General features: G+C 40.3%; 1 protein-coding gene across 7 annotated transcripts in view; it reads right to left on the bottom strand.

The window, feature by feature from the left end:
• The window catches only part of CERS3 (ceramide synthase 3), a 46,511-nt gene extending 32,499 nt beyond the window's left edge, over positions 1 to 14,012 (bottom strand). The window contains exons 1-4 of one of the 7 annotated variants that reach the window (XM_032700080.1): positions 13,585 to 13,699; positions 12,942 to 13,096; positions 11,736 to 11,875; positions 11,118 to 11,257 (exon numbers count right to left, since the gene is read on the bottom strand). In XM_032700080.1, coding sequence (XP_032555971.1) covers positions 11,118 to 11,122 — 5 coding nt within the window. In that variant the 5' untranslated portion in view covers positions 11,123 to 11,257; positions 11,736 to 11,875; positions 12,942 to 13,096; positions 13,585 to 13,699. Of the gene's footprint in view, positions 1 to 368; positions 437 to 3,262; positions 3,283 to 5,081; positions 5,517 to 5,536; positions 6,877 to 11,117; positions 11,258 to 11,735; positions 11,876 to 12,941; positions 13,097 to 13,584; positions 13,700 to 13,903 lie in introns of those variants that run through there. The other 6 variants (XM_032700081.1, XM_032700079.1, XM_032700083.1 and 3 more) reach the window with 6 other exon arrangements.
• Between the last annotated feature and the right edge of the window lie 59 nt (positions 14,013 to 14,071).

The raw sequence follows: 14,071 nt of genomic DNA, 5'->3' as shown, positions 1-14,071 counted from the left end.
CAGCCTTAAACTGCACTAGGGGAGGTTTAGGTTGGACATCAGGAAGAAATTCTTTACAGAGGGAATGATCAGCCATTGGAATGGGCTGCCTGGGGAGGCGGTGGAGTCACCATCCCTGGAGGTGTTTAAGGACAGACTGGATGAGGCATCAGTGCCATGGGCTGGGTGACAAGGTGGTGTTGGGTCACAAGTTGGACTCGATGAGCTCAGAGGTCTTTTCTGACCCAGTTCATTCTGTGATTCTGTTTCCACTAAGCTGGAGCCTTGCAGCAGGTCTGGGAAACCGTGACCTGGACCCACCAAACAGCCACTGTGGATCCATTTCCCAGCCAAGCCCAGTAGTCAGAACTAAGCCATTAATTACCCACCATTTAATCTTTTTAAACACCAAATGGGGACAGTAAAAACCTTCCCAATAAATCATGTGTAGAACCAACTGCGAAAATAAAGGAGGGAGAAATCACAGTTGTTCCCCCACTCAGACTTTATATGCCGAGTTTCAGCCTAGAGCAAGTTTTTACTGCTGGATTATAAACTCCTGGAAGTGGGGATTTATCCCGGGGCTGCTCCCAGACCCTTAACAACAGCTCACAGGCGCCATCAGAGTGAAGCAGGGCTTTGAAACAGGACATTTGGGTCAGACAGAAAGGCTGGCAGACAAACTGCCCTGGAAGACCAGGGGAGAGACTCATTACACAGCTCTGCTTCCTAATATATCTATATTTTTTAACTAGACTGTGCACTGCAAACTACCACAAACTGTAATAAAAATAGGCCAGTCTGTTACAGCACAGTGGAAAGAGCACTCCCAGTTGGATTGTGGGGACGTGGGTTGGGACAGAACATGCACCCAAAACCTTAGAAAAACCCAGCAGTGCATATTTTCATACTGGATTCCTGGGATCTCACCAGCTCATGTTTTCCTTCCACACATGGATGCCTCACCATATGATTACCTCTTAAACTCGTTAATACAGCACTATTAAACTAAGCTCACAAGCACATGCTTGATCTTAAAATTTAAGGGAATTCTGGGATTTGAGGTCTGCTCTGGAGTTCACAGAATTCAGGAGAAATCCTTCCCCACAAACACCAAATGACTCACTGAAAGGTGGGTTCTCTGAAACTCTTCTTTTTGTAATCCCTGTATATGTACCAGAATGTGCCTGGCACATTGGGGGGGGGGAGGTGTCAGACCATCCCTGGTGAACACTGTCCAAGTAATTCCTAGAGAACTGTTGATGAGATTCCAAATCTGTTTGCAGCCTATTCTTAAGTTTCATTACCCTTAAATTGGATGTTTTCACTGCAGCAAATGAGGCCATTCCCCAGGAAATCTTGAAGATTCCCATCTCCACAACAGCAGCTGTTAAGTAGTTGGGCTGTTTTCCTGTCTCCCTTCAGGTCTCCTCATGAGGTTCCTGAAGCACCTGGAACATGGGGAACACCAGTGGCCACCAGTTCCAGCCCAGGGATCAGGCTGCAGATATCAGATTTCAAAAGCAGCTCATCTTTTTAGCTTGCACAAAGTGTCACAAGTTGCTCTGCTGCTTCCAAGGAATGGCAGTGGAGGAAAAGGCCCAACTTGGCCTAATTTGGGACCAGCTCCAACGAGAAGCTTTAAAGCCAAGCCAGCCTGAACCTCCTATTGCTGGTGCTGAGCTCAGAGCTTTTCCTTGGAGCTTGTAGCAGCACCAACAATCAGGAGTGAGAAATTACAACAGCAGGTGACTCATATTCTACCCAGCCAAGGCTGAAAAAAAATCTCTGCCTCTTCCCAGATCCCAGTCCATGCACCAGCACTGCCGGGATTCGTTGACAAAACTGGAATTGTTGCTCTAGAAGGGGCTAAAATTCAGTCTAACAATAAAATGAAGATATTTTAGAAAACTGAGGTTCCTCTGCATCTTGGGAATTAAATACTCCAAGTAAAGAAATCTAATCACCTCCTCACTACGGAAGGATCTCCTCTGTAGCCTAATCTAGTTTTAAATGGGTTAGTGCAAAACTGGAAAATCAGGAATGATTGCTTCAGGAACTGCATCCTTTATAATTAAAGAAAAGCCTACACACTTGGGAAGTACCAATGTGAAGTTTCTTTCAAAGCCCTGTTTCTTGAATCCTTGATATATTGGATAAAAGAACACAAAAACCTGATTTTTAACACAATTAAGCAAAAGAAAATAAAAAAGGTATATTTGGGTTTGACAAAAGCTATGTGGCTGCACTTTGCAAAACAAATTCAGGAGCGGCTTTGAAGTGAAATTTCAGGCTGCTGCAGTCTGAGGAATTAATAAAAAGAAACAAAGCCAAAGCTTTGGTTGTATTCTCTGCACAAAAGCTCTTGCATGCAAAAACTGCATTTCCAAAGCCAGACTAAGAGAAGGTGATACCCAGGTTTGCATTTCCTATCCTTATTTACTGAATAAATTAGAAAAAGCACAATGGATCAACAACACGAACATGCAAGTGAAAGAAACCTTAATTTTTAAGCATCTTATCAGTCTACTCTGTGGCTCTAGAGCTGTAGCAGGGAAAGAATGTAATCAGCAAAAAGCAAGAATAACATAATTCTCCTATTTCACTCATAATTTGGCAGAACTGGTAAAGCTGGTGCAGTGACTGTTGGGGAAAAAAAACAATCAAGTCTCTCAGATATCAAGAGACAGCAAAGCTGTTCTGGGCTGTTAATCATCAACATTAAACAAAAGTGTAAAAGAGTAAATAAAAATCAGATGCACCATACCATGACTTTGTTTTGGGCTTTGCTGGAGACTCAGAAATATATCCAAGAGTGACCACACAAGTTTTAGCAGCAGATCAGTGCTTTGCTACAGACATTCATGTTCACCATGGAAGAGGTGGACAGATGTGGGTCCTGCACGTTGGGCCGTGTGGTTTGTGGAGGAAAGAGCTGAAGGAAGGATGTTGGATGGACGCTGCCATCCCTTCCCATGTTGTCTTCCCAAATGTGCAAACACGATCCCGGCTGGATTCCACACAACCTGAGCCTGACATCTCACCCAGCCCACACATCCCACCGGTGGCAGCCGGGAATAAAGGAGCTGTTGGACCCGGAGGTTCTTCTGGTGAAACCCTGGAGTGAAACCCTGGAGTGCTCCATCCACATAAAGCAGCTGAATTAAGACTGCTGCCAGACCTTTAACTTCACATTTGTACAAATCTCAGCTGTAAACAGTTTAAGTGCCCAGTTATGGGGCAATTACAGCATTTTACTTCTTTTACTGCTCCTTCTCATTACCTTGTAACTCGGGTACTACAGTGAGCAGGCTAAAACAGCACTTTGAATAAATCTCAATTAAGGTGGCAAGTGAGTTTTCTATTTTTTTCCCTGTTCTCTGGGGAAAAAAAAAATATTAAAAAAAAGTGAACCAGACTTCTTTGAAATGATTCATTTTCTGGGTGAAAGTTCCCATGCTGTCTCTACTTAAAGGTAAATCATTTTTGAGCAGCTGAAATGGTTTTAGCTGACAGCAGTCTGCTGAGGAAAGTGAAATACAGTTCTCTCACTATACAATTACAGTGCAAACTATGTCCACTTTTAAGCTTTAAAAATCCATAACATGGACAGAGTGGAATAAAAAGCTGTGAAATAACTCAAATATCTGCAATAATTTTGAGATGAAAGTAGTCATTGGAAAAAAACCAAACCCTATCCAAAGTACAGGTTCTTAATAGACCCTTAATTCATGAAAAGTTTGAACAAACCTAAAGGAACAACACTTGATGCTTTAAGAACTTGGTAACCACTTGTCAGAATGCAGGGAAAAATCTTTTAAATTATGATGCTTTTCTTGAATTTATTACTATTAGGGAAAGATGCAAAAGGGATTTTTTTTCCTGTAGCTTAACAATGTTCTATTTGAAATAAAAACCTGAAGTGCAGCTTAAAGTGCTGTTTTATAATGGAGATTTTACCAGAACTGTGACTCTTCATGGGCACTTATTTAAAGTAAGAAGTAAGGGCAGAGAAGAATCGAGTGGCACAGGGGTACAGAGCGATCAGGATAATCGCATTATTAGAAGTACAGCAGCACCACAAAACATGAGAAAACAGTAGAATAGTGAGTAACTAAAAGAAACCTGAGGGTGCAGAGGCTTCTCCACCATCGGTGGATGACTCAAGGTTTTAAATTAGGCCTTGGAAGGCAGGAAAGGGACAGGGCTGGTGCATTTGTGCTCTGGAAAACTCTATTTGCAGCTTCCTGAAACAGATTTTTCAAGAATAACAGACACTTGGACACTGATGATCTCTACACCCCCTGACCCAGCAGGTACCCCAAGGCTGGTGAGCTCCACTGTTCCCAGCTCTCCTCCTGGTTATCCCCCTTCCTTTGCAGCTTAACCTGCCCAGACATTCCCCACCCACAAACCCGACCGGAGGAGGAGCCAGAACGGAACTGGTCTTTCATTATTTCAACCACTCTGACATCCTTTTCATGCCCTAACAAATGCAAGGGAGATCTTGAGTTAAATGTGCACCAGCAAAGCCTCTTCATCAGCAGTGGCACCCCAGGTGAAGGGCTGAGCTAGGAAGGTAGTGAAAAACAGAAATACACTGCAAAAAGTGAGAGGAAAATGTGACTGGGGCTCCTCCAGCTGAATGCTGTAGCATTACTGGCACCCTTTCTGGCACTTGTTTAGATGTGTTATTTATAGCACTAGCTTCTTCAGATCCTCAACAGGTAAGGACTTATAGAAAAAAAACAAAACCTCTGTTAAACTGAATTTCTTAAAGAAAATTTTTTTCCTTTGCATTTTACAGAAAAAAATTAGAACTACCTTTTTTAAGCACCTTAAATTCAAGATTTTTTCTTTCACATTATCACATCTATTTCATTAATTAACACTTTTTCCCTGTTAATAAATATTCCTCCCTTCCAGTTCAGAAAGAAGTGCTCTTACAAGCACTTAACAGGATAATGATAGGAGAAGTAGAAAAGTAAAACTGCTACTGTAACCTATATTACCTTTTTTTTTCCCCAACAAAAAGCAGTTCTCATAGGTTGGAATACTTAGTGGCAACATATAAATCTCATTAAGGCCATCCCATTCTTTACCTGAAGATGATATACTCTAATAAAACAGTGTTAGATACCAGCACATGCTGACAATTCAGAGCAGAGCCTGATGTAACGAGAGGGGAAAACCCCAACCCAACAAAACCTACTAGAACAGGAAAAAAGGAAAGGAAAAAAGAATTCCTACCTTTATGATGTTGCAGCCAAAGAGACCATAAGCACATTAGCAGGGAAGAGGCATCACACTCCCTACTCTGACCGAGGTAAACACGCCCTATCTCCAGAACCCTTTCAAATTCCTCCCAGACCCACCCAGCAAAGCTGCGCTTCAAGATTTCTGACTGAGGGCAATTCCTGATGTCATCCCCATCCACTCCTGAAACCCGGGAGCAGCAGAGCCTCCCTGCCTTCCCTGCTGCTCCTTTCAACACGGAGAGATGAAGAAATGTTTGAAGCCACGTGGTGCTCTGTTGCAGGATGAGAATTTCTCTCACCTTGTGTTGCTCCACACGCGCTCCGGGAGGATGCGGCGCCTCTGAGGGGGCAGGAAACACCAAACGCATCCCTTCACTCTGACAGCCTTTAGAGGTATTATTAGATGAAGAGTGGGGTTTTAAATAAAGGTAGAGAAAGGTTTCTGCTCCTATTGACCAGCCTCAGCAATACTTCCAGCCTCAACCCACTGAATGTTTTGCAACAAGTGTTCCAGTTCCTCAGAAGATATAAAATGGAATTTCTGAGGGAAGCACACACTGAGTGTGTGTTTGGTTACAGATCCCATATAAACACATCAGTTTTACTTTAACCTATGTGATTTTTAATTTTTTTTTTAATTCCATGACTAAGGAATCAGGATGAAAGTCACCCCTCAGCAGCTCTCAACAATTTCAAATACTAAATAACAGCTTTCAGGAGGGTTGGCATTACTTTGCATTCTGGTGGGCAGAATATTGTTGGAAAGGGAGAAGAAAACCTCTTATTAGCCCTTTCTTCCTGCTCTGCAGTCAGCAAACATCAACCCATGACATGGGAGCAAAAGAACAGAAGAAACACGGAGCAGTAACTGATAATGCTCCCAGCCTTCACTGGTTTGGGCTCCAAGACTTCCTAAACCACAGATGGTGTCTATGGAAATAACTCTGGAGAGCATCCCCCCCCAAGGCCTTCATTTCCACAACTCCTTCGGAGCATACTGAAACTTTCATTTCAATCTGTAAGCCTGCAGTGAAAGGAGATGTGACCCAGGCAATATTTGGATCCTGTTCATTTATTTCCCCCCAGAGAAAAGCGTGGGTTTGCTCACACAGGTTTATTTTTTTCTTTGAGGTTTTGTATCTCGCAGCTATTGCAGGTCTTTGGTCCTTCCATAAAACTGGGAGCAGTATTCAATCACCTGATGCACCAGAGAAGCATTAAACATGAAGGATTATTTCAGAAAGGAGTATGGCTTTGCTGTTGCTTTAAATGATCTCCATAATTTCCCACATCTGAACAAACCACTGCTGTGAACCAAGCAGAAGATTTAGGAAGCCTGTGCCAATTAGGAAAGCCTAGAGCAAGCTGATTCATATATCACTTGGCTAATCCTGTGCCAGTAATGGAATAGCCAACTGGCAGCAACACCTTTCTTATGCCTAAATCCACAATTTCTTCCCTGTTACAGTAAACAGCAAAAAACAAGTTTGTTTGACTGGAGCAAGTGTGGGACTGCTACCAAAAAAAATAAATGGGAAAACGTGTTGATCCTTTCTGAGGAGCATTTGTTGGGTAGCACTCACCACCTATGAAGGAGGCTATTAAGAGATTAAAGATACTACATGGTAAATGCCAAGCTAACCATACCCTCTTGATCAAAGTGCCCACTGGCCTGGCAATTACCACTGCACTTTCATAGTGCTCACCCTTCAGGTATCTTCAATTTGAATGCTGCAAAAAAAAAAAAAAAATGACATGAAACAACAAACCACCTTAGTCTGTACATCTCCATGAGAAAATTTAAAAATCTAAGTGTTACTACTCCTTACTTGCAGCAGAACAACTACTCAATCACTGGAAAATTAAATATAACCAAATATAATAAGATAACTAAATATAACTAGATAATGGGGGCATGGGTTTGACTCAATTATTTTACATATCACTGCAAATTCTGTATAAGTTCTCAGTAAAAAAGAGTATTAGAACAAAACAAGAAAAATTCACTTCTTTCACAAAATGTCACAATTCACCTCCGTATTTTCCAGCCAGTTAAACAGATACAACAAATCACAGTGAATCCACTGGGTGGGAGCTCTCCTTTGAGCTTCCAAGCAGTTACATAAGAGAGTTAATAGTATTAGTTAACTTTCTCAGTAGGGAAAACCCTGTTGGCAAATCTTTGAGACAGCATTAAATCTTAAACCTCTACAATCAGAGCTGTTGTGTGTGGTGGTACCTGAAGGGGGAAGAAGAAAAAAACCACACCAAAACCATCCCCCAAACCCCTAAGGGTTTCTTTTGTTTTCTTTCATACAAAAAACCCCTTGAATTAATCTGGGGAGCCAAAAAAAAATGTTCTAAATATTAGTGCCAAACTGGTTTTGCTAATTGATTATCTCAACAGCAGACAGTTAATCAAATCTCAGCCATATGTATACATGGAGAAAGAGTAGGAATCAATTTGATACAAAACTAATAATTTGGTCTCTGAATTCTCTTTTCACCACCAGTGGATCCCACCTGCTTGCCATTCCTTCAAGATTCAAGTAGAAAAACTTGACATTCCTATATTTTTTTTACTCCTCAAGACTCAATAAATACCTGAAAATTAATCATTCCAAGGACATCAATATCATAACTCACAACCTCACAATCTGCAGTTTAAAAACTAAGCTACTCTCCACAGGAATTCATACCTTGTCCTAATAGACCAACCTTTCCTTACATACACAGGGATGAAAAAGTCTATTTACAATCTCTCAAAAAGCTTTTTCCTCAAGCCCTTTCTTACCAGTATGACCTGATTCATAATCCAGATCCTTACAGGGAGATGTTCACTAAGGAGCGGCTTCGTTATTAATTAATTAGTAATGCATTCTGTCATAACTGAAGACTAGATACCTGATTTTGAACACAGCAAGCATTAAGGTAATAAATATTTATCACCCATGAATGCCACTACAGGACTAAATCAGGAGACATGATTTGAACACATAGGTTGAAATCAGCAGAACTCTCAAATCTTAAAATGATTGTTTCAGAACTTGGTTCCCGTGAATTTTAGTCAGAATTAGAAAACTCACTACTTTGACAATCTAGGTTTCAATAATAAGAAGGAAGATGATGACAACTGGATAAAGAGAGAATGTCAGCAGCAATCCTGGAAGGAGAAAGTGAAGTGAAGGAACACCAACACACTCTACTGCTGATCCGAGCTGCCATAGGCTTTGGATGTGCCTTAGGAAAAAGGCTCCAGGAAAAGACATTGACATTCCCTGGGGACTGCCTTGTAACCAGCTTCTCTCACACACACAATTAAGGGGCAGGAACACCACAATTATACTCCCTCTTTCAAGCTCCAAACCCTAGGCTGTGTTTAATTTAAATCCTGAACACAGAGTGTATCAACAACCCTCCTGGACAGGAAGGAACAATCCTCTCAAACCCAGAGGCACAGAGATGTACATATGATTTACTTGGCTTTCTTTATGCAAAATCCTGGTCCTGTTTTGTCTTTAAATTATCCTTGGTGAGGAGGTTTTTTTCTTTCCCCTCAGTTTAGCCAATCAACTTGTCCATACTTGTCAAATCCCCCTTTCCAGCAGCCAGAAACACCAGAGCAATTCGGATATAACTGCACAGCTACAGAAGGTACTTGCACTGAGTTTGTTCCAATATATTTGAAAAGGCAAATTTAGCAAGAAGAATAACTTTGGGTGCTTATAAAGCAAAAAAAAAAAATAACATATATATATAATATATATATAAAAGGATTGACTTCTATAATTCACCCTTTCCACTCCAGATACTGTATTCCCCCCAAATAACACTCCTATGTTAAGATGCAGGAGACTACTACACACAATCTTCTGGCTGCAACACTAAGAGATTTAACAATTAATCCAATCAGTTCAGAGAGTTTCTTAATTCATTTCCAACAGTCCAAATAACACAGGATTAAAAAAAAAATACCTTGTTGATCCTTGGAGCTGGAAGCACTGGTTTAACAACTATGAAAATAAACCTCAACAATTTGTAACACTTGCAGGTGAGACAATGCTGCAAACAGTTGATTACATTCCTGGGAGACTCTTGGAGCATCAATCTTGATCCACCCACAGAGAACACAAAATATAAGCATTTGCTTGGTGCAACTGAAAGGCAACTCCTTTGATGCTTCACACCCAGCAACTCCCACCTCTGCAGCAGCTCCTAAATGACAAATCCAGGAAACATGGGCATCATGCTGGTCAATAATTTTAGCTGAGGTGAAGAAATACTGCCTTAGAGGGACCAATGCTCTGTTGAAGGTGACCAAGCACAGGATTTTCTCTCAAGAAGATAAATAATTTAAAAAAAACCTGGTTGAGTTTTACATTTGCTGCTCAGTGGATCTTCACCCAACTCTCAGAGAAAGTCAGCAGAAAGAGAACACTGCTTTCACACATGATTTTCTTGAAGTATATAAATACCACCAAGGAAACCAAGTACTGCAGGTAAGTTTCCAGAAAACATTAATTTCTGTTTCAGTTAAACCCCAACAGGAAAGAGCCATAAAAGGTCTGCAGTGACAAAGTTATTCTAAGAGCTGACAAACCCATTTGGAGGTTATATTTGAAGATAAAATCAGCAAGCAAAGAAATAAAGACACTGCATTTTGTCATTTGACAACAAATCCTTCTTACTTGATCAATATAGTCTATTTTTGCAAAATAGATTTAAAATTATTATTCATTTTTTTAACATGTAGCTATTACTTCTTTCTAACTAGCCATGGGCATTTGGAACTTCTTTTAAACTCCATAAAAAGTGATCAGGTTTCAACTCTTTAGCACCAGGATGAGATGGGACAGACCCTTGGACAACTCCAATTGGCAGCTACAACTCCTGACAGAATTTCAGGATGTGTACATGGAAACCTTCCCTACAAACTTTAGGGGAGCCAACATTCAGCACTGCTCACTTTTGAGGTTGTGTGTGCTGCTTTCAGACATTTCACATTTTTTCCCAATCTTCCTCCTAAAAGGACACTGCTGACTGACAAAACTCATGTTTTGGAAAGCAGGAACCAGCAATAACTAAGGATCTTGTAATTCTCCATGCAAGATTTTTGCCATAAAATATATTCTTGTATTCCTTCCACCTGCTGCTGTGAGCCAGCAGCCAGCCAGCTCTCTATTAAAGAGCATCTCTGACACTTAACAGCAATAAATTAATTTACACAACGTTTAAGAAGATAATGGCTTGGAAAAGCTTAAATCCCTGAGATGTTTCTCAGCCAAGTCCAGGTCCATGCCTGATGCTGAGCTGGTGACAGTAAAAGCCTGCCTGTTATCCACTCTGACACACACTGTTGGCTTCTAACAAGACTTCAGAGTGAACCAGGTGGCCTAAAGGAGTTGTACAAAATACAACAAGAATTTACAAACTCCTTTGGACAACTCTAAGGGAAAATACAGAGAAGCAACAGTGTAATGACCACAATATTTTCACTCCAACAGATGCTGATAAATCCCTGATTGTGACTTCAGACACCATCCCACACTGACTCTGGAAGAAGTACAAACAAAGCTTATCCTGCAGTGATAAACCAGGGAACAGCCAAGGCTCCTTACTCCCAGCTTTACAAGGGTATCATAAGTATAGAATTTCCCAAGGTTGGTTTTTATTCTTGTATTACAGGATTAAAACTTGTACTACAAGTCTTAAAAGTAGAATGGAAAGCAGCCGTAAAATTATTGGAGAAAATCCAGTCTGAAGAACCACAACCTGGATTCAGCTGTAACTGCTGCAATCAAGCTCTAGAAACATTCAAGTAAAAAAATATTCTTTTTAAAAAGCACATCCTGTGAGCAACTTCTAGTGCCAACTGCTTACCTCATTAAAGCATAATTTATTCTATTGATGTTGAAGGTAAAATCCTCAAAACAACAGCAAAAATGGGGACTGTGGACATTTCAGGGTAAGTCCTCACATAGAGAACTGTCTCCACAAAGGCCACCTGATTTATTCTGTGTCTTGCCTTGACATAATACAAGAAAAGTTGATAGATATCAATATCCAAAGGTAAGGCACATAAATATCCTAGTAATGACCTAATTCCTAATATTTACATTGGTAATACGTTCTGCAGCTGAATTAATTTGTTCTAGCAATGAAATAACAGCTCTACCTAGAAATTTTAGTTTGTAAAAAAACCCCAACCAAAACCCAACCATCCCACCTTATATACTCAATGGGTTAAAATACAATTTCTTTTGCCAGGTGCTTTCTTTGTGCTTGGCTTTTTGAATACAGACATAGAACTAATACCCACCTTCACAGCTCACACTCATTTTGACATATAGTACAATAAAATAATTAAAATATATAGTACAATAAAAAACCCTTGACTCACATTGATTTAACTCCACCTCAAGTCCTACAGTTTCATAAATGGTAAAATATCAACACATTAAGGTATCCAGTTGCCAGATACAAACCACATTTACTCACTTTTACAACTGAGAAATCCTGAGAATTAAAACAATGGCTTTCTGAGAAGGGAAACATGTGGGAATGATCACTACTAATAACCAACTGGGCACACAAACAGCCTGTAAGAATTACATACAGTTGGATTGCAATTGAATTTGCTGTATTAAAAAAAAAAAAAAAAAAAAAAAAAAAAAATCAAGCTGTGGCTCGTACATTTCTTGCTAAATTTTACACACTGTTCTGAGATGCCTAAACTTTTTACTTTAAAAACATTTAGATAGTTGTAGTAATTACTGCTAAACAAGAAGACAAGGACTCATCCAAAATTATCTCCCCATTTTACCTTTCCCACCCACCTTATCCTATCAGTGTCTGAGAAACACTGTTGCAATTTAGGTGCTTCCAACCGGCCAAGTCTAGACCAAGAAATGCTGAAGAGTCCCGTGTTCAGTGAAAACAAGGGAATTGCTCAGTTTAAACAAACTAGTCAGCAAAGGCTAGATTAGAAAAGGAGTGAGGAGAGTGGAAAAGATTTCACTGAAATATACCTACCTACCTACTTTTACAGTCGTGATCTTGAGAAACACTTGCTCAACCACCTCGCCAAAGGCACTTCCCATGTTTGAACTGAAAAGTTCCCAAGTTGTCTGGAGCTGCATCTTTGAATATGCCCAGAGGGATTTTAGTCCTGATAGAAATGAGCAACTCAGCATCCAGAGCACAACTGAGTTCAGACAGTGGAGAGAAACCAGGCATGTCTGTACCCTGGACAACTGCAAGGGTAGTTCTTAACTAAGTATCTGCAGGGATGAATTGAAAGGGTTCCATTTCTGGACATTCTCACCCACTCCTCTGAACAACAGTTATCTCAGGAGGAACCCAAAGTACAGTGAACACTCAGAATATTCAGATCTCCTTCAGGCCAGTGAAGAGGATCACTCCTTCCCATCTAACTCCCAAGTGATTACCACTGTCATCCTGGAGAGCACTGTAATTTCCAGCTAAATTATCCCATAAGCTTCACCCAGTTTTCTTCCCCTGCCAAAAGTGTTGATTCACCAGTGGAGAGCTCAAGACTAGAAGATGGCCACAGAGATTTGTGAGTCAGTCACCTGCTCCACACACTGTTTGTCTTACCTCAGTATTTATTTTAATTTAACACTAAATAGCTACTTAAATGGAAGAGAGGACACGCTCTGTTCTGATTGAGAACCAAGCACTTACCTTCAAGAGAAGATCCTAGAAGGAAAACTCCTTCTCACAGTTCTGAGGAGGTCTGAGATGTTTCCAGCATTCCTGTTGTCAGTACTTTCCCTCTGCCCAACCCTTGCAGGATCACTACAAGCTGCTCTTTAAATGTCCCAACATGAGGTGCCTTCCTGCAACATGCACACACTGAGCGGCATCCTGTTCTGAACTTGCTCCCCTCAAGCAAACTCTCAGACACTCACTTTTCAGGTTATTCAAATTACATCTAATAAAAAAAAAGATATAATTTAGTATCTTAAATATCCATCTCACTGCACTGGAGTCACTTAATTTTAATTATCTTTCTGAATTAACAAATTTAGTAAGTGTACATTCTGTACTTAACATGAAATGCACAATGGATGCAGGAAATTCTGTTGGAATTTCACTTCTACACTACCTAAACTTAATTAAGATATAATCCTCCACTGAAGTGTTCCATAATTAGACAATTTATGCATTAGTTTCACATCTACCTTTTCTTTTAATTAAAGTAATATACATATGTGAAGGTGCACTTAGAGCCAAGCACTGATGCTGAACACACACTATAAACATCAAAACTGTCCATTTTATTTAGCTCAACCTCTAAGCAGTCAAGAACCTGAGATGAGCTCACCTGGTTAGAGCACAGTGTTAATAACCCCAAGGTTGTGGGTTTGATCCCTGTCCAGGCCATTCATGTAAGAGTTGGGCTCGATGATCCTTGTGGATCCCTTCCAACTGAGAGTATTCTGTGAAGTGTCGCATTAACTCCACCCTGTAGTCCATAACCCACTACCAATTTGGCCATGAATTCATAAATAGAATGACATTAAGTATATTTGACAATATTTTAAGTATCATGTATTTCTGATGTGCTTTCACATCGGCCATTTATTATCAAATTTTGAATGCCTAACAGTTAATCCTTATATACTGTACACTGACATACATACCATGAATAAGCCCAGGACTCTCAGGTCATGGATCATATCACTGGCTCCAACTGTAGATTTTTAAGGTGTCAACCAAAAACATGTTTATCCTGCCTGAGGTTAAATACACTGACTAGTGCAAGAGGCATGAGCTGCAGAAGTCATTAGTCTCATGGAAATATTCCCTGG

This window comes from Chiroxiphia lanceolata, chromosome 12, assembly GCF_009829145.1.
Source record: "Chiroxiphia lanceolata isolate bChiLan1 chromosome 12, bChiLan1.pri, whole genome shotgun sequence".
In the NCBI taxonomy this organism is placed as follows: Eukaryota; Metazoa; Chordata; class Aves; order Passeriformes; family Pipridae; genus Chiroxiphia; species Chiroxiphia lanceolata.
Note: the sequence above shows the minus strand (reverse complement) of the source record. Positions and strands in the feature narration are given on the sequence as shown.